Source organism: Fukomys damarensis, unplaced genomic scaffold (genome assembly GCF_012274545.1).
Source record: "Fukomys damarensis isolate Sample0158 unplaced genomic scaffold, DMR_v1.0_HiC HiC_scaffold_19, whole genome shotgun sequence".
Taxonomy (NCBI): Eukaryota; Metazoa; Chordata; class Mammalia; order Rodentia; family Bathyergidae; genus Fukomys; species Fukomys damarensis.
This window is the reverse complement of record NW_022900931.1, coordinates 5,857,209-5,880,530: the sequence shown is the minus strand read 5'-3', so window position 1 is coordinate 5,880,530 and position 23,322 is coordinate 5,857,209. Positions and strand designations below refer to the sequence as shown.

At 56.4% G+C, this 23,322-nt stretch overlaps 1 protein-coding gene across 2 annotated transcripts in view; it reads right to left on the bottom strand.

Annotated features, from left to right (window-relative positions):
• Nucleotides 1-4,972: 4,972 nt before the first annotated feature.
• Nucleotides 4,973-23,322, bottom strand: part of Nfam1 (NFAT activating protein with ITAM motif 1) — a 29,262-nt gene continuing 10,912 nt past the window's right edge. Inside the window, exons 2-6 of one of the 2 annotated variants that reach the window (XM_010634402.2) lie at nucleotides 20,727-21,056; nucleotides 19,070-19,182; nucleotides 15,447-15,545; nucleotides 7,445-7,531; nucleotides 4,973-6,319 (exon numbers count right to left, since the gene is read on the bottom strand). In XM_010634402.2, coding sequence (XP_010632704.1) covers nucleotides 6,260-6,319; nucleotides 7,445-7,531; nucleotides 15,447-15,545; nucleotides 19,070-19,182; nucleotides 20,727-21,056 — 689 coding nt within the window. In that variant the 3' untranslated portion in view covers nucleotides 4,973-6,259. The remainder of the gene's footprint in view (nucleotides 6,320-7,444; nucleotides 7,532-15,446; nucleotides 15,546-19,069; nucleotides 19,183-20,726; nucleotides 21,057-23,322) is intronic. The other variant, XM_033766192.1, reaches the window with a different exon arrangement.

Below are 23,322 nucleotides of genomic sequence, written 5' to 3'. Positions count from 1 at the left end.
GGGGGGGGGGGGGGGGGCATTGGAAGCTGAGTTCTGACTGAGCAGCCCTGAGCCTCCCCCATGGATCCAGCCACTCTGGGGTGGCTGTGACCCAGTAGTGCCTAGAACAAGAGAGACCCCAGGGGGGCTTCTCCAGGAAAACCCCTTGTGCCCCTGACTGGGCTCAGTCCTGCTGGTTCCAAGAAGGGTGTCTGGCCTTGCCCAGAGGCAGCTGAGACAGGAGGGGCGACCATCTGGTGAGGCGAGAGGTTGTGGTTAGGACCTCACTAAGCCAGCTGAGGCATCCCTTGGCAGTGACAGGGGCTTCTGGGATCAATTAGCAGAGCCACCCTAACGGAGCTCACGGCCCCTGTAGGCGCGCGCGTCATGGAGCCTCTTGACAGCCCTGGCAGGCGGGGCTGGGAGTGGGCTGCTGGCCTTTCCCTCTCCCTAGGCCTCGCCTCCTAGCCAGACAGTAGGTTGCATCCAGGACCCACACTCCTCCTGCCTCCCCTCTCCCGGTGGACGCAGGCTTTCTTCTGTCTCAGTGTTCACACGTGTGAAATGGGTCACATGCTCATTAGAGCAAAGTGGGGGAAAAATCATTCTCCCTTTGCAGCAAGAACAGGCGCTGAAGCTGCCCACAAAGGAAAGGTCTCATTTATTCTTCAAACAAATGGCTCTTGAGCTCTGAAGATGAGCCAGGCACAGACAAAGAGAGACAAATACAGTGCTCTCCACGCTGGGGAAGCTGGGGCCTCTGGGGGAGATGGATGTGCGTGCCAATTCCACGTGAGACGAGGAGAGGAAAATATAAGCTTCACCGGGGGACAAGGGCTTCTGGAGGCTTTGTGGTCATGGAAGCCTTTGAGCGGGAATCTTCAGACAAAGAACAGGATGTAGAGTTGGGGCAGGGAAAGTGGGAGAGCACAGGTTCAGAGACAGAGAATCAGGCGTTCTGGGGAACAGCAGCCCCGGCTGGGGCTTAGGGTGGCTCTGGGCCTGTGAGAGCTGGCGGAAGGAGCTGGTGGCCTGGTGCGTAGTTGAGCTGAACCAATGTTGTCGTGAGAAAGGGCAGTAGGAGTCAGAGCGTGGGGAAGAGGGTCAAGCCTTGATCCGCAGACAGTGGAAGCCACAGTGAGGTTGTGTGTGTGGGCTGAGGTCCAATGACATCCTGGGGCACATGGATGTCCAGTTCTCCTTTCACCATTTGTTGACAAGACTGTTCTTTCCCCCACTGAATGATCCTTTTCTCCCCCAGTACTGGGGAGGGCCTTCGCACTGAGCTACATCCCCAGCCCTTTTCGATTTAATTTAATTTAATTTAATTTCTTAGTGTCTCTCTAAGATACTAAATTTCAGAGGCAGGCTTAAACTTGCAATCTCCTGCCTCAGCCTCCCAGACTTCTAGGATTTCAGATGTGCACCATGATGCCTGGTTCATTGAATGTTCTTGGCATGAAATTGATCATAACCACGAAGTACTTCAGGGCCTTGGAAGGAACGAGACACAGTCAGATGTGTGCTACAGAAAGACAGACTTGAAGGGCTGGAAGGTGGACTGGCTGGAGGGAGGCTGTGATTCGTAGGCTTGATGCGGGGAAGAGGAGGACTTGGAGAGAAAAGCAGCCCCTGGATCAGGCCAGGCCCATGGTGGGGGACCAGGGACAGGGCTGTGTCTTGAGACAAGGCTTGGAGGTCCGCTAGAATCTGGGCCACAGAACATAGGGTCCTAGTTAAGGAATGAGGCTGGGGCAGACAAGGGGGAGACAGAGACATGCCAGCATTTCTCAGGGCCGTAGGGTCCACAAGTGGTAAAATTAAACCCACTCCAGACACAGCCACTTGTAAAGTAAATTTCCAGGTACTGAGAGCGTTGTAAAGGCAGAACAATGCCAATTACAGCAGCATTATCCCGGATTATAAAGCTTCTAAGTGTCAGCTCATACCTCCAGGCATGCTGTGCCTGGGAATTTCCAGGGGAGACGTGGGATCCAAACATCCAGGCTGCCAGGATTAGGGCTCCCTGGATTTGAGCAATATAAGGATGGTAGAGCACCTTTGCAGCACATCTATCCTTCCTGGGCTTCCCCGCCCTGGGAACACCAGGTTCCCCTGTGGCTCTTTCCGCTCGGGGCCTGACAATTTGGCGGTTTCTGATCCATTCTTGTTCTTTCCCGTGGAGTAATTTCTGGATAAGAGGTTTCTACGTGGGGAGGAGAGTGTCAGGCCATTCCCCAAAGTACCCACGTGAGGCTGAAACATCGTCAGCTCCTGAGGAGGCCATGGGTAGGGGCTGATTGAATTAGGATCCATCCATCCGTTGTAATGAGAGTCTGGCAGCGCCTCCAGGCTGGCTCGGATAGGCCCACGCCACGTGGAGCTGCATGAGTAAAGCCAGGACGCACAGCACCCACAGGGCGACTCTACTGTGACACTTCAGAACTCCACGGGAACCCCACGCACGCCCTGCATTTCGTATGTTCGCATGTATGTACACAGATGCAATAAAAACGAGGAGGAAAATATCTCCAAGTGACCCAGCGGGATGGACACTGGGACGGAGGCTGGGAGGTGGCAGGTGCATCTAAGGGACTTCCACCGCGCTGTAGTTTAAATGTCCTATTGCCATAGCACACGCCTATGTCCCCTACTTAGATAGACACATAAAACACACGTTAATGCAGAGGGCATAGCCTGACCCAAGCTCTAAGGCCTTAGTTGTGACCACAGGTCAAGGGGGAAGGAAGGAAGTCATCTCAGAGCCTCAGGCTAGTTTTGTCCTCAAGGCTGGAATCTGGATTCAGGGCTGGCAATGTCCCTCGGGTGTTCAGAAGGGACAGAGAGACACCACTCAGCTGGCTGTGCTGAAGCAATACCCACCTCTCCTGGAGCAGCTGTCTGCCAAGAAAACTATTGAACTACATAAAAATCCATCCCTGAAATCCCAGAGGTGTCCTCAGAGTCGAGCATGGCCTTTAAATTAGTTGGGGAGAGGGCAGGTTTTGCTTTTAACTTGATTTCAGGTTAGTTGAGGGCTGGTGGCCAAAGAGTGGTGGCTGCCCCTGGCTGAGGCCACGCACTAAAGTCCTACCATATTGCTGTGAAGGGAACCCCAGCCCCACCGAGGATTGGAAATGACAGGCACATGTTCCCATGGAAACTCAGCTGCACAAAATCGTCTGGAAATTTTACTGAAGAGGGCCCGCTGCTCCCTTCTTTCCTTCAAGGCTCAGAGCCTGCAGGGAAGAGTGGGTTGGAGGTTGAGACAGCTGGAGAGGGCCTATCTATCTCCACCCATTTGCCCCTGCTGGGAGAGGCTGAGCTGGGGGCTGAGAGCCACGGGAAGTCATCAGCATATTTCCGATGCCTTGAGGCTCTGAGATGGGTGACAAGGCCCTGGTGGAACAAGACCTCAGGAGGGAACAGCAGGTGAGGCCAGGAGAGATGGTGGGAAAACCCACCAGGCAGAGGCCAGAGAAGCAGCACCAAGACCCTGAGGTGCTCAGCTCCTTGTGTGTGGGGCCCTGGGACAAGGTTCTGCAGGGGCTTCCAGTGCATTCTAAGCCCAAGTTCTCCCTCGGGACAGTCACATCCATCTCCCTTGAAAGTCCAAGCTCCATCAGCCCCAGCCAGGCCTCCTCAAGAACCCTCCACCTCTATGAGCTTCTCTCCTTCTGGGGGCCTCTCCCAGGTCCAGCACCCCTCCCCTCCGCCCTGTCCCTTGAGCAGGCTGCGCCTTGCCTCCCGGGCCTGGGGCTTCCCTTCTGAGTTTTCCCTGTCCTCTCATTTAGCAGAGTCTCTCTCCTCTGCCCCTGCAGCCCGCTTCTCTGAAGGGTGGCTCTCGGGGGAGGCACACTCCCCTCCCTGTGCCAGGGAGTCCCCCATCTGTCCTCCGGAGCAGTCCTGACTGTCACGGCAAGCCAGGCGCAGGCGGCAGTGACTTGCTCAAGCCCACATTTCTCCTGCAAAGTGGAGCTGGGATCCAAAAGGAGCCTGGTGGCCACCTTGCTCCCGGGGAGCTCAGTTCCCAGCCCTCTCTCTGTTCCCTCCTCCTTCCTCACTGCCAGCGGCAAACCCTCATCTTTGCAGGCTTTTGGTGCTGGGGGCTGGGGACCGGGTGCTCAGTCTTCTTTGCCACCCAGTGGGCTCCAGAACATTGCTCCCCACCCTTCCCTGGAGACCTCAGCATCCATGTGCTCCCAGCCTTGCCCTGGGGCAGGCTCAGCCACCCAGCTGGCATTGTCTGTGTCCACCGGAGGGTGACCCGTCAGTCCGGTCCCCGAGAGCCTCACTGGCCTCAGGGAGAAACTGGGATTTTCTTCTGAGTGGAGCGGGAACCCTGGAAGAGCGGAGGAGAGATGGGAGGTCTCCAGAGAGGTTTGACTAGGTCCTCTCTGGCTGCTTTGTGAGGAAGAAATTGTGGAGACAGGGCAGCTGCGAGGGGCCATTGTGAAAGGACCTGGGCTGGGACAGGCAGGAAAGCCGACATACAATTCCCCTCACTTCCCTGGAAAGGGCTGGAAAAGCCCTAGTCCCCGCCAGAAAGCCCAAGGGCTGAGGACAGAGAGGGTCAGGATGTGGGGGAAGTGGATATGGAAGGGGGCACCCCCAGTCTCATTGGCTTTGGTGTTCGCCAACCCTGGACCCCACCTCTGGCTGCTGCAGTCGGGAGTCTGGAAGGCTCTGCATGAGGTATCCCGTGTCCTCCAGGCAGGCCTGGCATTGATTAAGTCCCCCCTGCAGGAGCCCTTCCTGCTGCATGTTCACAGGCCAGGACATCAGACCAAGCTGGGAGGCTGTGGCTGTCCTGGAAGGCCTGTTGCCACCCTACTAAACTGCTCCAGCGACCCCAGAGTTCAGTCTGTGCCCATCCTCACCCCAAACTGCCTTCCTGTCCCTGCAGAAGGTGCTGCCCAAGCTGGGTGTGGTGGCACATTCTTGTGATCTCAGCACTCAGGAGGCTGAGGCAGGAGGATCACCAGGAGTTCACAGTCAGCCTGGGCTACAGAGTAAGACCCTGTCCCCAAAATCTAAAAAATAAAAAATAAAATGATGCTGCCTGAGGGCTGGTGGTCCAGTGCTGCTTGGGAGTTGGGCCTGTGCCTTAGTTTCCCCCTCTCCCTGAGCATATTTGGGGTTTGATACAAAAGTACCCCAGGAAGCTCTGGAGCAGCTTAGAAGGTAGGGAGGGAAGACTGAGCTCTCTGATTCCCAGATGGCCAAACAGTGGGAAGGCCAAAACAGGGTGGGGAGAAAAGGGAAGGAGCCTGATAGCCTGGATGACAGGGACACTGAGCCCCTATGGGATGCACCTCGAGGTGTCACTTGCCACCTAGAAAAGCAGAAGGCTCAGGGTCAGGCACTGGGGAGCCCCCTGACTGCCCCAGCCTAAGCTTCTGCAACATAGAGACCTCTCTAAGCGCCCAGTCAGGGAGGCCAGGCACCAAGCCACACCCCTGCACCTCCATGGGAAAGAGGAGGTCTCAAGGCAGCTCTGGTGGCCACAGGGTCCCTCCTGACCTTTGCTGCAGAGGCAGGGGCTGAGGCAGGTGAAGTCTGAGGAGGAGGGGACTGGCAGCAGTGCAGGTGGTGGGCCGGGTCCGGCAGACAGAGGGACTGACTTAAGGGACTAGACCCTGAGGGGGAGGCCTGAGGAGCAGAGTGACAGGAGGGTGGCACAGTGAGTGCAGGGCACCAGGTCAATGCACCGCGACAACCTGGGGCTCCTAACTGGGGAAGGGGAGAGCCTCAGGTCCAAGTCATTCACTCAGCTCCTGGGGAGCAGCAGCTGTCCTGAACCCTGTGCCCCACCCCAAACATGCCAGAAGATCCCTTCTCACCAGCAGACACTGACCGCGCTGCCCCAGGACCCCTGGGGTCAGTCTCTCTTGCTACATCCAGTCCAGCCTGGGTGTGGCTTATTCCCACCTGTCTCCCACCCTTCCAACAGCCTCCCGATTCACTGGGCATGGCCACCCAGCCTTTGGGTCAGATGGGGGTCCCGTCACTCATCCATCCTCAGGGCTCGATCACAGCGCTGACAAGATCTTTGCCATGTCCTCCTGGGTTCCTCGGAGCCCACAGAATGGGCTGCGGTCTCGCGCTTGGGTGGGGGTACAGAGTGGAGGCGTGGGGCAGCCCAAGGAAGGGGGGCCCTGCATGTAAGAGTGAGGGGTACGGTGTCCCTGGGGCCTGGCTCCTGGTTCAGATGGAGTCCTTTGGCGAGAGGGACTGCTCTGGGCCTCTCTGGTGCGGGTCAAGGCTGATGGAACTTGTCCTAGAGGTTTTCATAGACCAGGTTAACCTCACTGTCATCCTCAAACTGCTGTCTTCTCTCCTGGGAAAAAAGGAAGCAGAATAGGTCAGGGGAGAGGAGGAGGAGGAAGAGGAAGAGGAGAAGAGGAGGAAGAGGAAGAAGAAAAGAAAGGAGACAGAGGAGGACAAAGGAGAGAAGAGAGAAGAGAAGCCAAAAAAAAAAGGAAGAAAGCAAGAAAAAACATCAGGTAGGAAAAGAACGAACTTGTGTTAACTTCATTTGTGTCACAGGCACAATTACGTCCCGTGAGGCTTCTGCAGAGAGCCTGCCCTCTGCCCAAGCCCAAATCGCCAACCTCTCCAGCCACCCTGCGCCCAGCCTCCTCTTCCCCACACCCTCTATTTTTGGTCTAGGATGTACCCCCTCCGCACCCCCGGTTCCCTGACCGCCTCCTGCTCACCCTGCAGGACCCATCTTGGGGTCTGGGGAGCCCTGCCTTCCAGGGGCGCTGGCCTGGCCCCTCCCTGGAGTCCGGCCCTCACACTCGGACTACAAACATCTCTGTTTCCTTGCAGACCAAGGCTCCCAGAGGGCAGAGCCCTGCCTCACTTTCTTGTCCAGCACCCCGAGGCCTGGCACAGGGTGGGTGCTGCCTAGGCTGTCCCCGCCATCCTCAGGGTGCCAGGGTTGGAGGCCCTGATCCAGTCAGGACACGGAGAATAGGAGGCTCAACTAGGAGTCTCAGACTGGGCTGGGGGGCGGGCACCAGGCCCAGCGCTCCCTTCTTGTCAGGGCTTAATATCACCTTATCCTGTGTGGGGTTCGATGTTCTGGTGTGGATGTTGCTCCTTTGCATTCTGGGGTACACAGTATTGCAGGGAGACATTACCCACCCACTCTACCGAGGAGAGAACTGAGGTTTGAGGGAGAACAGGTGACTAGATCACAGGCCTCGGGTCCTGGCACAGAGCTTTTGGAACCCTGACTAGACTGCTCCAGTGGACAACAGCTGGGATGCCGGCTCGTAGTTTCGCTGGCACCAGCCCGACCGGCCAGCGTAGACACCGTACCGTGCCCACCAGTGGGAGTTGTAATCGCCACACTGCCCCAAAAGGCTGTCCTCACATCCGTCTATGAGTCAGGGGCTATCGTGGGGCCTCAGGTTACAGCTCAGGAGCCAGGCTGGTGTCCCCAGGCCCTGCATACCTGGGAAGGAGGACTCCCGGCAGGGAGCGGGCTGTTTTCCTTGCTCTCAATGTAGGCGTAGACTTCGGTCTCCCGGTGCTGCAGGGCCTGTGGGAGACAGGGCGTCCAGGCCGGAGCAGGTCATGAAGGGGACGCCAGCCTTCCTGCCTGTCCCAACCCTGCCTGGTACCCAAGGCCACTGCTGCTATCCACCCTCACTCCCGGTTCAGAACTCCGGCCCCTGTGAGGGTCAGGCCCACTCACCCACACCCTCCCCGCCAGCTGTTCCGGGCTCGCAGGTGACCTAGGTGCCCGCTGGGGCTACCTCCTGCCCACCAAGCTTGTGCCCTGCTGAGGGGTCTGCAGTCCCGCCTTGGCTGTCAGGTCGCCCCCACCCGTCCCTGCCTGATCTTTCCCTACCTGATGCTTCTCCCTGGGAATTCAAGGGACCACAGGCCCACAAAACCCAGGCGCCCTTCCAGAAAGCGCCGGGGAGTGGTGAACTCCACCTGAGCTAGGGGTCGCCATGATGAAGCAGGAGACCTACAGCCTCCCCCTGGCCTGGGAGCCCCCTGAGGTCGGGAGGGGCCTGGTTAGCCTCTGTGCTCCTGAGCCAACTGCTGGTCTTAGCACAGTGAGAGGGGCACCGGATGGGCCATGGTGAGGGGATCCCTCCCTCACGCGGGTACATCCTAGGGCCACGCTGAAGAGACCTGACAGGAGTAGGAAGGACCAGGGCTCTGAAGTCACACATGACTAGGTTCAACTCTTGGCCGTGATACCTGCCAGCCAAGGCGACCCCTTAATTTCTCCATGCCTCAGTTTCCCCAACGGTACAATGGGAATGATTACAGGGACTTTGCAGGCTTTAATGCAGGATTAAATGAGATACTGTACATAAAGGGCCCTGCACAGTTAGGCAAACAGGTGGTGCTTAATAAGCAGCTTCTGAATGATCACCAAAGAAGAAAAAACGCTGCACCCTCCTCCTGCAACCCCAGCCTGGATTCACCCTCAGACCCCACTGGGCTCCAGAGCAGAACCGAACAACAGTCTAAGCAAGAGGCAGAAGCCTTCCCTTCCCGTGTATGTCATATGGATGCCGGCTTGTTGCCAAGGAGGCGGTTTCCCTGGCAACAGTCAAGCAGGGGTTGCCAAGGCAGGCTGGAGAGACAGGTGGTGCTCAGAGGCAGGAGGAGGGTGGGGAGCAGGAGGGGAGGAGGGAGGGAGGCATGCGAGGCAGCTGGGCATGAAAATCCATGTAATAAACCATTTGGCGCTTGGGAGACCCTCACTTCAAGGGCATCAGACGCGGGGATGGCAGGGCTCCCTCAGGGTCCCGTTCAAGAGGCCTCTGCACCAGCAAGAGATGGGTGTTGGGAGGGGGCTTCCAACTGGCCCCCCCCCAAGGAGGAGCTCCATTTTCTGGGGAAGGAAACTTGCAAGATTTTCTCCACTTGTGCAGGTCTTTGTGTCCATCCAGGGCACAGGGACAGACAGACCATGCTCTGTCAAACCAGCCCCAGACCCTCTGCCATCTCACAGATCTGACAGTCATCCTGAGCTGGACGTTTCCAGTCACAGAGGGGAGACAGGGAGAGTCCCCTCTGCCACATCTCAGCAGGAAGGCAGACCTGGGGTCCCACAGGTAGCTCCCTAGGCCCCACTCCCAGCCCACATGGACTAACAGAGCCAAAGAACAACACCCCACGGGCCCTGGGCCCACAGGGAGTGCGGGTGGGTGCTCACACGGTGACCAGGCAGGAGCAGCTGTGGGGCCGAGGCCAGGCCAGGCCACAGAGGCGGCCACCACTTAGCAGCTGCATCGCGAAGCTTTTGACGAGCTCCGACCTGCAGGCTGCATTTGTATTCAGGGTGTGACCTGCAGCAGCAGGCAGGGAAATGCGGGGCGCAGCCTGATCCCAGCCTTCCCTGGCTGTTGGCCTCAGGGTTGTGGCGGCCAGGCTGGCCAGGCTACGATGATACCCCAGGGCTGTGCTGTTCCGGGCTAGGGCTGACCAGGGCTGCACTGGGCTGGCCCAGCTCTGCATGGCGGTGGTGTCTGAGACCCAGGTTCTGGAAGCCCTCTTCCCTGCTGCTGCCCCATGAGTAATGATGCTGACCAAATGGGTTGGCAGCCTGGCGAGGGTGTGAAGGCAGTGCCAAGCCCATCCTCTGGGTGGGCTGAGAGCTACACAAAGTCACTACCTGGGCCTGGGCCTGGGCCTAAGCTCAGGGTCTTGGCGTTGGGGGCCATGGTGAGATCTAGGTGCTGTTTAAAAGGTAATCGTGCTCAGTGGAGAGGAGCACCCAGCTCTGGGTCACCACACAGCTGACTCACAGTTGTGCCTTAGAAAGGCCTCTCTGTCCACTGCTTGTGACAGGAAGAATAGGGGCACAGGGCCCGGGGGGGGGGAGCAGAGCTCCGGGTAGCGTGTGAACCCTGCTGAGAGACTACAGACCACAGTGCTGACTCCCCACATTGGCCCCAGTGTCCCTCAACCTGCACGAGGCCTCACGGAACTCAGGACACCCTGGAAGGTAAGAACTGACCCCGGCTGGTGCAGGGCAGAGGGGGCTCGAGGTGGACGATGATCACCCAAGCCAAAGCTGGCCGTGAGGACCATGGAGAGAGGTGAAGGGAGACAGGAGGTTGGGTGGTAGAGAGGGCCGGAAGGGCCATCTGAGGACGGGAGGAACAGTCTCGGCAAGGCAGCGCCCAGGGGACCCCAGGAAGACAGCAGTGGGTACCCTGGTATGTTCAGGAAGCAGTACATGTGACAGTGACAGCCCCAAGGCTGTGACTCTGGGGGAGCTGGGAATCCCCAAAAGGCCATCAGCGATGGCCCTGAAAGTCACATCACAGACCCAGCTGCAGGGTTGGGAATGGACCAAGGGACACTGCTGGGCTCTGAGACCCACCACACCTGAGCAGACCTGAGCCATAGTGACCCCTCTCCCTGGTGCCTCCTGCTTTCTCCCCGTCTTTGGGGTGGGGAGAGAGCCTCTCTCACGGGGACACTTCTGATCTAGGAAGGGCCAGGAGGCCCTTGCCACACCAAAGGCTCTGAGCAAAGGGACAGGATGGGTTAGTGACTCACTGGGTCGCTCTGGCTGCAGAGTGGGATGGAGTACAAAGAGGCCTTCTGATAGGGCAGCCTCCCAGGCAAGAGGCCATGGGGCGGGGAGAAGGAGAACCAGATTCTGGACCCGTTCAGGAGCAAGACTTGCTGATCGATCAGATCTAGGCAATGATGGAAAAGACAAGGAAAAGTCGGCCTCAAAATGTTCAGCCCGACTACCTGAGCCATCGTTTTGTTACAATGAGGGCAGCTGTGGCAAGAGGTGCTCAGCGGGGAAAGAGCTGGACTCTGGCTGGAGAGAAGCCAATTAGGGGTCCAAGCGGAAGTGGGTCTGTTGTTCAGAGACTTCTGTGGAGACTCGGGGGCGGTACCGGACGTGGGTGACGTTCAGAACCTGTAGGCCCAACATGATCGCCCCGGGAGCGTAGATAGAGGGGTTTCCCGGGCTTGCCCCGCCCCCAGTCCCACGTTGACTCCAATGTTTAAAGATCTGGGTCCCACAGTTTTGAGGAGGAACGGTCAGCGGGGATGCAGGAGGTGTGGCCGTGAGACGGAGTGGGGGAAGGTTGCTGGGGGACGCGGTTCAGATGCCGCTGTTACATCCGGGACAGTGAGGACGGAGAACTGCCCGTTGGATTCCACAATGGTGCCATGGGTGACCCTGCGAGAGAGGCAGCTACAGGCCTCACTGAGAGGGCCAGGAAGGGGAGGGAGACACACGGCGAAAGCAAGCAAGCAAGCAAGCATTTGGATGACTCCTACAGGAGTTCTGTTAGTGGGACTTGTGGACAAGGAGGAGACAGCTGTGGGGTAGTGGGGTGGCTCAAAAGATAAGAAATTTAAGGAGCTGGGCCCGGTGGCTATACCTAAAATTCCAGTACTCTGGGAGGCTGAGGCGGGAGGGTTCCAAATTGGAGCCCAGTCCATGCAATGTAACGATTTACAAGACCCTGTCTCAAAATAAAAAAATAAAAATAAGAAAGGGCTGGGCATGATGGTGCACTCCTGTAATCCCAGCACTTGGGAGGCTGAGGCAGGAGGATTGCTGTGAGTTAGAGACCAGCCTGGGCTACATAGTGAGTTTCAGGTCAGACTCAACTACATAGTGAGACCCTGTCTCAAAAAAAAAAATTTTTTTTTAAATAAATAAGGACTGGAATGTAGCTCAATGTGAAGGCCCAGATTCTATCTCCAGTACCACCAAAACAAGCAAACAAATAAAAACAAAAGAACAGAGGTCATAGCCTGTTCGATAGCTATGAGTACAATATTGTATCACCAACCTCATTTCAGACATCATGGAACCAAGACTCAGTGTAAGTAACAGAACCAGAGAGAAAAGTATAAGGGTCGCTCTCCAATCTCTCTGACCCACTCTAAATCCAGAGTCTTCCTAGGCCTCGTTTTTAAAACCAAATTGGGGTAGTGTAGTTTTTTCTTCATGTTACACAATATCAAACACTTTTCCACATGACACATTTAAAAGGAGAAATACATAAACCTACATAAACACATAAATACTTAACAACTGATAAAACAGACAAAAATCAATCAGGATCAATAAACATAGAGAATATTTTAACAACAGAAGCAACTTTTTTCAGTACTGGAGATTGAACCCAAGACATTTCCACAGAGTTACCTACCGGTCCTTTTTATTTATTTATTTTTACTCTGAGACACGATCTCACAGAGGTGCCCAAGCTGGGCTTGAATTTGTGATCCTCCTGCCTCAGCCTCCCAGAGTGTTAGGATCATAGATGTGTGCCACCACACCCAGCTATGATCAACATACTTGACCTCATTGACATATGGAACACAATACAAGTTTGTTCCTAGTGCACACAGAATATAAGCCGAGCTACCACAAAGCAAGTCTCAAAAAAAAAAATTTTTTTTTTTTGTTTTTTTGAGACAGGGTGTTACTATGTAGTTGAGACTGACCTGGAACTCACTATGTAGCCCAGGCTGGTCTCGAACTCACAGCGATCCTCTTGCCTCAGCCTCCCGAATGCTGGGATTATAGGCATGTGCCACCACACCTGGCTTCAAAATATTTAAAAGGATTAAAATCTTAATTAAAATATATATCTGATCATGACAGAAGTAGCCAGAAATTAAAAAATAGAAATAACTAGAAAACAATTAAAATTTCAAAAATTAAGCAAAACATTTTAAATAACCAATGGGATAAGAAAGAAACCTCCAAGGAAATTTAGACTAAAAGATAATGAAAATACAAAATCATAAATCATACGGGGTTAGCACACGCCAGGCCCTGGTTTTGATTCCTAGTCACACACACACACACACACACACACACACCCCTCATGGAATGTAGCTAAAGCCATACTTACAGAGAAATCCATAACCTGAATGGAAGCTGGGCATAATGGTGGATGCTTACAATACTAGCATTCAGGAAGTTGAGGCAGGAAGGTCAAAAGTTCAAGGCCAGCCTGGGCTACCTAACAAGACCCTGTCTCAAAAACAATAGCTGGGCACAGTGACACCCGGATGGAATGCCGGCGCTGTGGGAGGCTGAGGCAGGAGAATCACAAATTCAAGCCCACCTTAGGCTATGTAGTAAGACCCCATTTCAAAATGAAAAAGGGCTGGAGACAGAGCTCAGAGTAAAGGCTTTGGGTTAAATATCTAGTACTGAAAAAAAAAAATGAGAGGAAAAAAGAAAACTATATAAACATCTATGCAAAGAAAGTAGAAGGGAGAGCACACACTCACACTCACACTCACACTCACCTTCCCCAGAGTTTCTAAACAACGCAAGGCTGTCCCCTCACCGCTCCTGTGCGTTCCGTTCATTGTCACACTGGAGGTCTTAGCCAGCGCGACAAGCCAGGAAAGGAAGGAAGGGACAGAGGGACTCTTGAAAAAGCAGGATTAGGGAAAGGAATAAGTGAAACTTCCATCATTCATAAATGACACAACTGAGTTCCCTGAAAACCCAGAGAGGTATTTGCAGAGAAACTGTCAGAATTAATAAGTGGATTTGGCAAGACCCCTGTATATCATGCCAGTACATAAAAATAACCCTATCTCTGCATGCCGGTAACGAGGAGCAGAAAACAGGGGCAACGCCTGCACCCGGCAGCTTCCCAAGAGTACCGGCGAGATGTGGCTCCTGACACCATCCTCACTGTCACTGAGGGCGCTCATCTCTGTCAGAAACAGCCCCAGCCCGTAGACCTTGGCTCAAGGGTCAGCAGAGTCCTGTGACTGCCCATGGCGGTCCCTCTGGTCCTAAGACCTCCCTGAGCCACCTGTGTCCCCTGCAGGCAGCCGGACCTCTTTGTGACCCTCTCGAGAAGTCACCCTAAGCTCCATAGGCTGCTACACATGGGTGAGAAAGTCGCTCAGGCAAAAATAAGTCTCTTCCATTAAAAAAAAACAACTCATAGAAGGCTACTTATTCACGTGGAAAAATGTTCCTAGGATATTGTAACACCCCCCCCCAAAAAAAACAGCTGTGTGACTGTAATTTTTTAAAAAATAGGGGCCAGAGATTTAGCTCAGTGGTTCCACTGCCTGCCTTGCAAGCACAAGAGCCCAAGTTTGATCCCTGGTATCAAAAACAAAGCAGGGGGGCTGGGGGCCAGGGTTTTGGCTCAGTGGCACTGTGCCTGCCTGGAAAATACAAGGTCCTGAGTTCGATCACTGGTGCCAAAAAAAAGTAGGGGTGTTGGGGTGTATCGCAGGGGTGGTACTGCTCGCTTCTATGTATTTATAGAAAAAAGATGAAAAGCTATAGAAGTGGACATTTCTAGTATTTATCCTGGAAGAAGATGGGAATATGACGCTGTGGGTTGTTTTCATATAGAACACATGGGTGTGTGTGTTGGGGAGAGAGAGAGAGGCCCACCTAAGAGCTGATACCAGAATCCCTCACGGAGAAAGTAGCAGGAGTTGCTGGGAGAGGACGCAGCAGCTATGGAGATTCCCTGGGGAGGGAGGCCGGGGCCCTCTGCAAGCTGCCGCACTCTCCTCAGAGCCACGGACACTGCCCCATGGGGACAGTCCCTCGGCCACACCACCACCGCCCCGTCCTCAGCACACACGGCCAGATCCCGGACCTGCTCTTGCGGGGTACCCCACGTTTCCTGTGTGCACCAGGGACAGGAACAGTGGCACCGGGAAGTCCGTGGGACCTCCGTGGAGGGGTCAAAGCCCAGCCCAGTGGCTCTGGGTCTCTTGGAACTGAGCTCCCGCTGGCACAGGGCGGCGCTTACCCTTCACCTTCCTGCGGCGAACTAACGTGTTACTCGTGGTGCCCAAAGCCACACGTCCCTGGACAAGGACATTCCTCAGCCTCTGGCCCCAGCCACTGAACAGACAGGCCGTGTGCTGGCCATGGGTGGGCAGGGTGGGCAAAGCCTCCCGTCCCCTCCGCACCTAATTATGAAGACTGCCTGTGACACAACAGAGTACGGCGCCAACAGCGTCCCGGCCTTGTCTCCCCTGCGACCGTGAGGACATAAGGCGGTGTCTGCATGTGGTGGGGCAAGACGGCGCCAAGAGTTGAAAGTCATGGCTGTCGGGGCTGTGGGGCGGCGCCTGCCCTTTTTGCTTTCAGTGATTGTTGTTGTTGAGGCAGTGATGTTGTTTGCGCAACAAACACCGGAAGAAGCTGGTGAGCTGGGAGATGTCATTTGGTCCGAGGAGGAAATTTCTTCACTCCCTACCTACCCTTGCCCTTGCTGCCCCTTGCTCCAGAAGGGGAAGGGGGCACCGAATACCCGGGTGCCCACACGTGGGCTCTCCTTTCACCCTTATGGTAATTCTACGAGGAAGAATAATTTCACCCACTTTACAGATGAGGAAACTGAGGCTTGGGCAGGTCCCACAGTGGTACAGACTGAGCAAGGGAATCAGACCCTGATTTGGGCTTGGAGAGGCGGCAGAGCCCAGGCCCTGGGACTCACCATGTAGGCAGACTCCGCAGCAGGCTGTGTGGGTCTGCTGGCAGACCTTGGGTCTGGGCACGACGGGGTGGGGTGTTTCCTTGGAACCAGCCTCTGTTTCTGTGAGGAGAAAGGAGCCAGGGCTGTCGGGGCTGATGACATGTGGTCCCCTGGTTTCCCTTCCTTCACGGACCCCACCAGGGGAAATGAGGTGGATTCGGATTTTTCCTCAGGCCATCCAGAGTTGACTCACTCCCACAAGCCCTCTACGGAGAGCTGGGAAATGGCTCCAAGACCTGGATCGAGCCACTCACAAGCCTGGAGCCAGAAGGAAGGACTTGGCCCATACAGGCACCGCCGTGGGCAGAGCGCCTGGCTGGGGGAGGCCAGTTTGGTAGGGCCCCGGGCTGAGCAGGGGCTGGGGTCCCACTGTGCCCTTTGTTGGTTCTGGGCTGGAGCCAGCACTCGCCCTGGCCTCAGTGTCTCCAGCCATAGGTCCCAGGCACTTGGTGGCTGGCACACCCGTGGCACCTGAGGAGCAGTCTGTCACCCACACACACCTTCGTTAGCCAGGCGGCAGGAAGAGGAGACACTGTCCAGCGCTGCGAGAGTGAGGTGGACAGCAGGACCATAGTTTCCTGCGGCTGAGACGCTAACGGAAGCCAAGTCTGGGGCAGCCAGCCAGGAAGGCTCAGGGCTAGGGTGACAGCTGAAGGCACTGAGGGAGGCGGACTGGACGTCCCCCCTCATCGCAAGCTCCACGCTGCCAGCGGTGGAGCAACAACGGCCTCATCTCAGGGCAGGAGCTAATTAAAATCCCTGGCCACCCGCCAATCCCCAGCCCATTTACTCCAGGATTAGCTCTCAAGAGCTACTTAACTCACAGGCGGAAGCCAACACCGCCTGGGTCACAGCATCTGACTGCTGGGAGCACAAGGCCAGGCAGGGCTCTGTTTTATCTCCGTGTCCCTCGGCAAACCTGTGGACAAGTCCTCGGGTGGTCTCGGTTCCCCACATGAGGAAGGAAAGGCTCAGAGAGGATCGGGGACTTGTGAAGCTACCCAGCCAGGAAGTGGCAAAGGTGGGGTCTCGACCCAGGATGCCGGCTGCCAATACTGCGCCTCTGTTTTGTCACAGTATATAGGTCTCACCGATGGAGGTAGGAGCCAGCCTCTGGGGCCTGCTTTACAGTTTACGAGGACACCCGCCCCCCAGGACTTGGCCTTGTTTGCATTTTATTCTCCTAACAGCCTGACGAGGTGGGCATTTAACAGACGTGCAACTGAGGCTTGTCCAGCTGACAAATGGCTACCCTTGAAATTATTGCAGATACCTGGTCCTCAAATCCTGTGCCAGGTCCCTGTGCCACCTGGAGGACACTCCCCTCTGAGCCAGCCGGCAGGGACATCCCCGGGGCTGCAGGCGTGAGCTCGAAGGCAGTGGCTGACCCAGGGCCACATAAGGTCAAGTACACATAGTACGTCGTACTTGGTGGCAGTGGAGGCTACTGAGGCAGGAAAGAGGACAGGTTTGTACTTTCTAAGGCTCCCTGTGCTGCCTTGCGGGTGGATTGGAGGTTGGGCACTAGGGGCTGAGGTGGGGGTCTCCCGTCAGGAGTCCTTCCTGTGGGGGCTGAGTGAGCTCCCCTGAAAACAGGTGGGCAATGTTTCCACACTGGGGGCGGCATGGAGGTACTCTGCTGCTTGAGCGTCTCCTTGGCAGTGGGTAGTGGTAAGGGGCACCAGCCCTGGCGCAGGACCCAAGGCTCCCATACCAGGGTGCAGCTGTCAGCAGCCCAGGAAGCCTGCTGAGCCTCAACTTCCCCCCTCTGTGAAACGGAAGCCACAGGTTGCCTTGCCTATCGCACGCCCTGGCCGTGGCCTGCTCGGCTTTCTGTCGTTGCGTGTGCATCCCTGCTATAGGCTGGGCTCCCCGGGCATTGAAGTCAGCCAGTGCCTGCCCTGTAGGAGCTGCACTCTGACAGGACAGCATATTAGCAGCCCGGGCGGGTGGCAGAGACCAGGACCCCAGAAGTACATGCGGGAGCCCAGCCTGGGCTGCGGGGAGAGATTGGACCCAGACAGGCCCGGGGTGGGACGCGCCAAGGGCAGGATGCACCGTGAGATCAGCTCCAGCTCCTCGGTCTGGGGCCTGAGCTGCTGGCATCTGCTGCCGTTTGCTGAGCTGTAGAGACTTGGGTACCCCGAGTGCTGTTCTGGATACATTAGACGGTAATGCCGTCTGGGGACACCAGCAGCCTTGGGCGGAGCCTAGGGAGGGGTCTGGGCCGCATCCTGGACACATGGGGGTGCAGCCCTCACCCATAGCTCAGCCAGCTCAGAAGTGAACCCCAGGAACAAGAGCTCTGGGGAAGTAGCGCAGGGCGTACCAGGACCACCGCCTTGACCCCTCAAGCCATGTGCGGCTCTCACACCTGCTGTCACAGAAGGAGTCTTGGCCCTACTGGCTGCCCGGGAAGGTGACCAGGCCCGGTACTCACAGTGCCCGCAAGTCACACTCCTACCACCGACCCACAGTGCAGCTCCCGTGCTTGGCACGTCCCTGGGGAAACTGAGGCGGGGAAGAGTTAGGCATCCTGTTGGAGCTCGCAGCACTGGCGAGTGGCACAGGCGGAATGTGGACACAGGCTCTGAGGCTTCGTTCTTAAGCCTCTATTGTCTGTGGCTTCCTTTCACAGTGAACTCATCACAACTGGTTAGCAGGCAACTGTCCCACCAGACTGCAGATTTAGTCAGCTAACCCTGGTTCCTGGTCTCTAGCACCAGACATGGCACATAGTAGGTGCTCAACTAAGGAATGACTCTGCTGTGACAGCAGGTGTGAGGGCCGCACCTGGCTTGAGGGGTCAAGGTGGTCCCGGTGACCATGAAGGACCCTGCAGATCATAAGCCCTTCAGCAAGGACTTTTGGAGGGTCTACAATGTGCCGGGTCCTGCGCTAGAAGCTGAGGCTGCAACAGGGAGCAACCAGTCGGGCATGGAACAGGAAGCCACAGGCTGGGTGGCAGTGAGAATGCAGGGAGCTCCAGGAGCAACTCCTCTGCTCAAGAAGGAGCCGCACACAGAATGAGCCAAAGCGGGCCACCTGCCCCTCCACGCGTGCCCCAGCCCTGACTCCCGTGCTTGCCGTGTGACCTTGGCCAAGCCATAGCCGCTCTGAGCCTTGCTTTCTAGAGCTGGGAGAGGGGCAGGAGCTCCTCACAGACCTAGAGGGGAACGAGTGAGAATGTGTTGGGGGGTTCTGGGCCCTGTAATCCCAGCGCTCTGGAAAGCTGAGGTAGGAAGATGGCAAATTTGAGTCCAGTCTGGGTGAAACCGTGTCTCAAAATAAAAAATAAAAAGGGCTGGAGATGTAGCTCAGGGCAAAGTTTAATCCCCAGAACTGGGGGTTTTAAAAAAGAAAGATAGAAAGAGACCTGGTGGTTCAGGTCCCACCACAGGGGGCAGGGGGGACTGGGCCAGGAGCACTCTCAACCCTGGTGCAGGTCCACAAGGGACACCCACTGCAGGGCCAGGACCCCTGTGGGCAGGTGGACGGCCCCCATCCTGTGAGGCCTCCCCAGACCTGGTTTGGGTGAAGGCTACATTGCTGTCACATCCCCGCTGTGTGTGACTGTCCCATACCTTTTTCCAGAGCAGCAGAGCTGTGCCCAGCACACTCAGGACAGCCAGGAGGCCAGTGAAACCATACAGCAGGGTCTTCCGGGAGCTCGGCGGCAGGTGTTGGTACCCTGTGTCTAGGAGGAGGGTCAGGGAAACAGAGCTTAGTTTCCAGGAGAAGCCAGGACCTACTTGGCCCTACTGACCCCCAGACCCCAAAGCCCTTTGTTATCCTTCACCCAGGACCCCATTTCTAACTCTCTTCCACAAGGCCCTGTACCCTGCTAGATGCCCCCAGCCCCACCTCAGGTCCTGTCTTTTTCCCCTCCTAGGATGAAACCTGAAGTGCTGGAAAACTGAGCTACACCCCCAACCTTCGTATGTTTTATTTGGAGACACGGTCTTGCTGAGTCACCTAGGCAGGACTCCAGTTTGCGACCCTCCTGCCTCAGCCACCCAAGTAGCTGAGGTTATAGGCCTGTGACCCAGCATACTCAGCTCGGGTTCTTGCTCTTACACTTACTTTGCTAAGCCGCCTGTGTACGTTGACCGTCTTGGCTCTCTAGAAGGACAAGGACAAGGACTATGCCTGCTCCTGCCTCAGTGAACTGGCTTCACTGAGAGCTGCCAGGAGGACCCTGGGTGAATCACCTCACCTCTGGGTCCTCCTTCCCTTCCCTCCATTTGAAATGGTGACCACATGGGGGAGTGTGGGGACAGTCGGAAGTGACAGGTTTGTACCCAGACTGACAGGAGCTTGCACCGTGGGTAGGCGAGCACACGGCCTCTGCTTTTCCTGAGCTCTTCATTCATCCACCCTTGTCTTCCTCCTTCCACCCTGCTGGCAAGGATCTATGGGGTTGAGTGTGGTGTCAAACCCCCAGCACTCTGGGAGGCCGAGGCAGGAGGATCGCAAGTTGGAGCCCAGCTTGGGCAACTTAGCAACTGAGCGAGATCCTGTCTCCAAAAATAAAAAAAGGCTGGGGATGTAGCTCAGTGCAAAACCCTGGGCTCAATCCCCAATACCATAAAAGAAAAACTAAACAAAACAAAAATCAACTCATGGCAGGCAGACCAAGGGACAGGCAGACTAGTAGTATTCATCGACACCAGGGTGCCACCCTCACACTTGGGTCTGTCGCTCCTCCTCCTGAGCCCTTGACAGGCGAGTGTGGCCAGGACGTCCAGGCCCCAGGTCACACCAGGCAAGCAGTGGGACTGGATAGCAACCCAGGTCTGTGGGATTCCAAAGCCCCCAGTCCCTTCCGGAGGAAATCGGAGGCAGTTAGAGAATTGTGGCTTTGGGGTGCTCATTCTCAGATCTCGGGGTCTGAGAATGTGAGGACTAAGAAGTTGTTCCTAGAAAGACATTACAAGCCAAGGGTATACACACACACACACACACACACACACACACACACACACACACTGATTCTGCAGAGGCCCCAGGGCCCCTCCCAACTGTGTCAATGGGACCCTGATGTGAAGGGGCCAAGTGACCTCTCAGGCCACTGCCAGAGGGGTCAAGAAGTAGACCCACATCCAGACCCTGCCGGTGGGGGCTCCCCAGGATGCTCCGTTCCACAGGGTCGATGGGTCTACACTTCGGATCTTGCACCCCCACACTGCAGCGTGAACCTGCAGGTCCTGAGCCCTCGGAGTAGCCCAGGGGAGGTCTCACCTCTGACCAGGATGAAGGTGCCGCTGCCCCTCACCCTGACGCTTTGCCAGTGGACATAGCAGTAGTAGGTGCCAGTGGCTGACGCATCCGGCAGCCTGGGTCTGACCCAGCAAGTCAAGGTGTAGGTCTGGTTCTCTGTGCCAGGGCCGGCGTGGCAGGTCGTTTGCTTCTTTGGGCTCTGCTGGCCTTGGAGATCTATGTGAAAGTAGCTGACGGTGAAGTCTTTGAATGCTGGGGTGTAAGGGTAGGTGATTCTGCAGCCAAAGGGGGCGGTCATGTTGGCCAGGGAGACAAGGATCGGGGGGCCGCTCTGGCTCACTGACTGCCCTCCTGCGAGAGACAGTGGGGGAGAAAAATGGGTTACCAGAGGCCGCCTCGCCCCACCTGCTTCCCTGTGAGGTCCAAGCCCGCTCTGTGCTCCGGCCTCAGGCCAAGCATTTTCCACTCAAGATGCCACCCTCCTGGGGCACCTGGAGGCCAGGTGAGAGCGAGAGTCCCAGAGGAAGTATCCAAACCGCAGAGAGTCTGGCCACGAGCTCCCAACCCTTCCATTTCTGGGCAGGGATGGAGTGGAGCTGCGACCCCACCCCAGGCTGGGAGAGAGCCGAGCCTGAGCTCCCAACCCCCTCCCAAAGGCTCAGCGAAGACCAAAAGCTTCAGGAGAGGGGGAAGACAGAGGCAGGAGAATAAGGTAAAGAAGCAGGGCTCCCCACTCCTCTCCCGATGCCAAAGCAGCAAGACAAACCTTTCCTGAATGTTAGCTTGGAGAAGATCTGACAGCTTTCTGCATGGCATTAACAAGCAATTCCCTGGGGGCCGTTTCCCACTGAGGCGGCAGTGCCCCTCATTGCCCATTTGGGCTGCAACTATGGACTTCAGTACCTGTGGCAAAGCCATTCTTCAGCAGATACCCTCCCCAGCCCCACCTCGCACCTCCAGGACACAGTTTGGAAATCTCCAAAGCAGCAGCCTGGCCTGGCGGGGCCCCTGGTCATTCCCACAGGCGCTGTTCAGATTCTGGGCTGGGGTCCAGGGTTCACAGCCACTGCGCCTGACCTGGGCTATACCAGACCCCTTGGGCTTCCTTCATCCCCGCCTCCCAGGCCTGTCTTTCCCTGGCAGCTGAGCGGAACAGCAGAGCTTTAAATTGAGGTCAGCAGCAGGCAGCTAAGAACATGCAGGCCGTGTGTTAATCAGGAGATCGGACGTTTGAGACACTCAGAGGGAGCCCCAAGATTTATTTTGTTGGAGAAAATGAGGCATGGGCCTCCTGCCTGTGGTGTGGGCTGGCCCAAGGCCAGGCTGGTCTTTTCTCAGTCCCTTCAGATCAGCTCTGAGCCGGATCCTGGGGAAGGGCACCCAGGGGAGGCCAGGCCTTCTGGGGACTCAGATCTGGGATGGAAATGGCCCGCTCTGGTTAACACTGCGTAGCTCTGCATAGACTGATATTTCTGGTTTTCCTGTTGAGCCAGTACAGAGACACCTGCCCCACTCCACCCCTACAAAGATCTGAAGGCTCCAAGGTCCAAACATTTGCTAGATGGGTCCACCGTCGCAGTGGGTTAGCTCTGTGGTAACTAACATGACGAGGCTCACTTTGGGAATAGCCACTGAGCAGGCATCCTGGCTCCCTCCTGGGGGAGAAGCCCCCTGTCCTTTCTGTCTCTGGACTCTGTGGTGGGATGATTGGGGCTTCGCAGCAATAGAGTATCTTTGGCATTCAGGGCAGAGGTCACGTGAGACATAGCAAGGAGGAGAGGGGTGCCAGGGCAGGGGGAGGATTGTTGTACGACCTCCCAGGGTCTCAGGTGGGACGGAAGGACAAGAAGCAAGAGGGTGGGCCTTTCCTGCACTTTGAGCTCTCTACCTTTAGCCAGCCACCTGCGGCCTCTGTCTCCTCAGTGACCAACACCTCCATCCCCCAGGCTTGGTTCCTCCGTCACGTGACTGCCCGAATCCTGGCTCAGCAGGTCTAGGGTTTCCACCTGGGGTGACTGTGGGGGGTGGACCTGACAAATTCACCAGGAAGGTGGCCTTGCCAAGGAACTAACTGGCACCTCTGCTCCCCAGGACCTCCCCGCTCCTTCCCGTGTATCGGAGAGGCCACTCTGCACGGACGCTCAGTCAACATTACAACTTCCTGTCTGTCCAGGCAGGAAGACATTTATCCAGCTGTCTAGAAAACTCCCCATCTGAGGTACCCTTCTAGAAAATGATGGAATCTGCTAGTGTGATTAAGCTGATCTTTACCACTCTGGGGAACACACATCCACTGTTCCACAGCTTCCTGGGACTTTTAGTCAGAGGGTTAGAACCATGAAACGCAGGCCCTGGCTCAGCTGGACTTGGGGAGCAGAGGCTCCAGAGCCAGAGCCACCGCCCTCTGATGTAACTGCTGTCCCCCGAAGGTAGAAGAGGAGGAAGTATGCCACACTCTGTCGGAAATGACAGCCAGTCTGGGCGCGACGTGGGTGTGAGTGCTCAGGGAGAAAGGGGAGTGTGGGCGTGGGGCAGGTCACGCCTTTGCCGAGGAGTCAGCACCCTGAGCCTGAACCACAGCACTCTCACGCTTTCTCCTGGACTTGTGCCCCTAAAA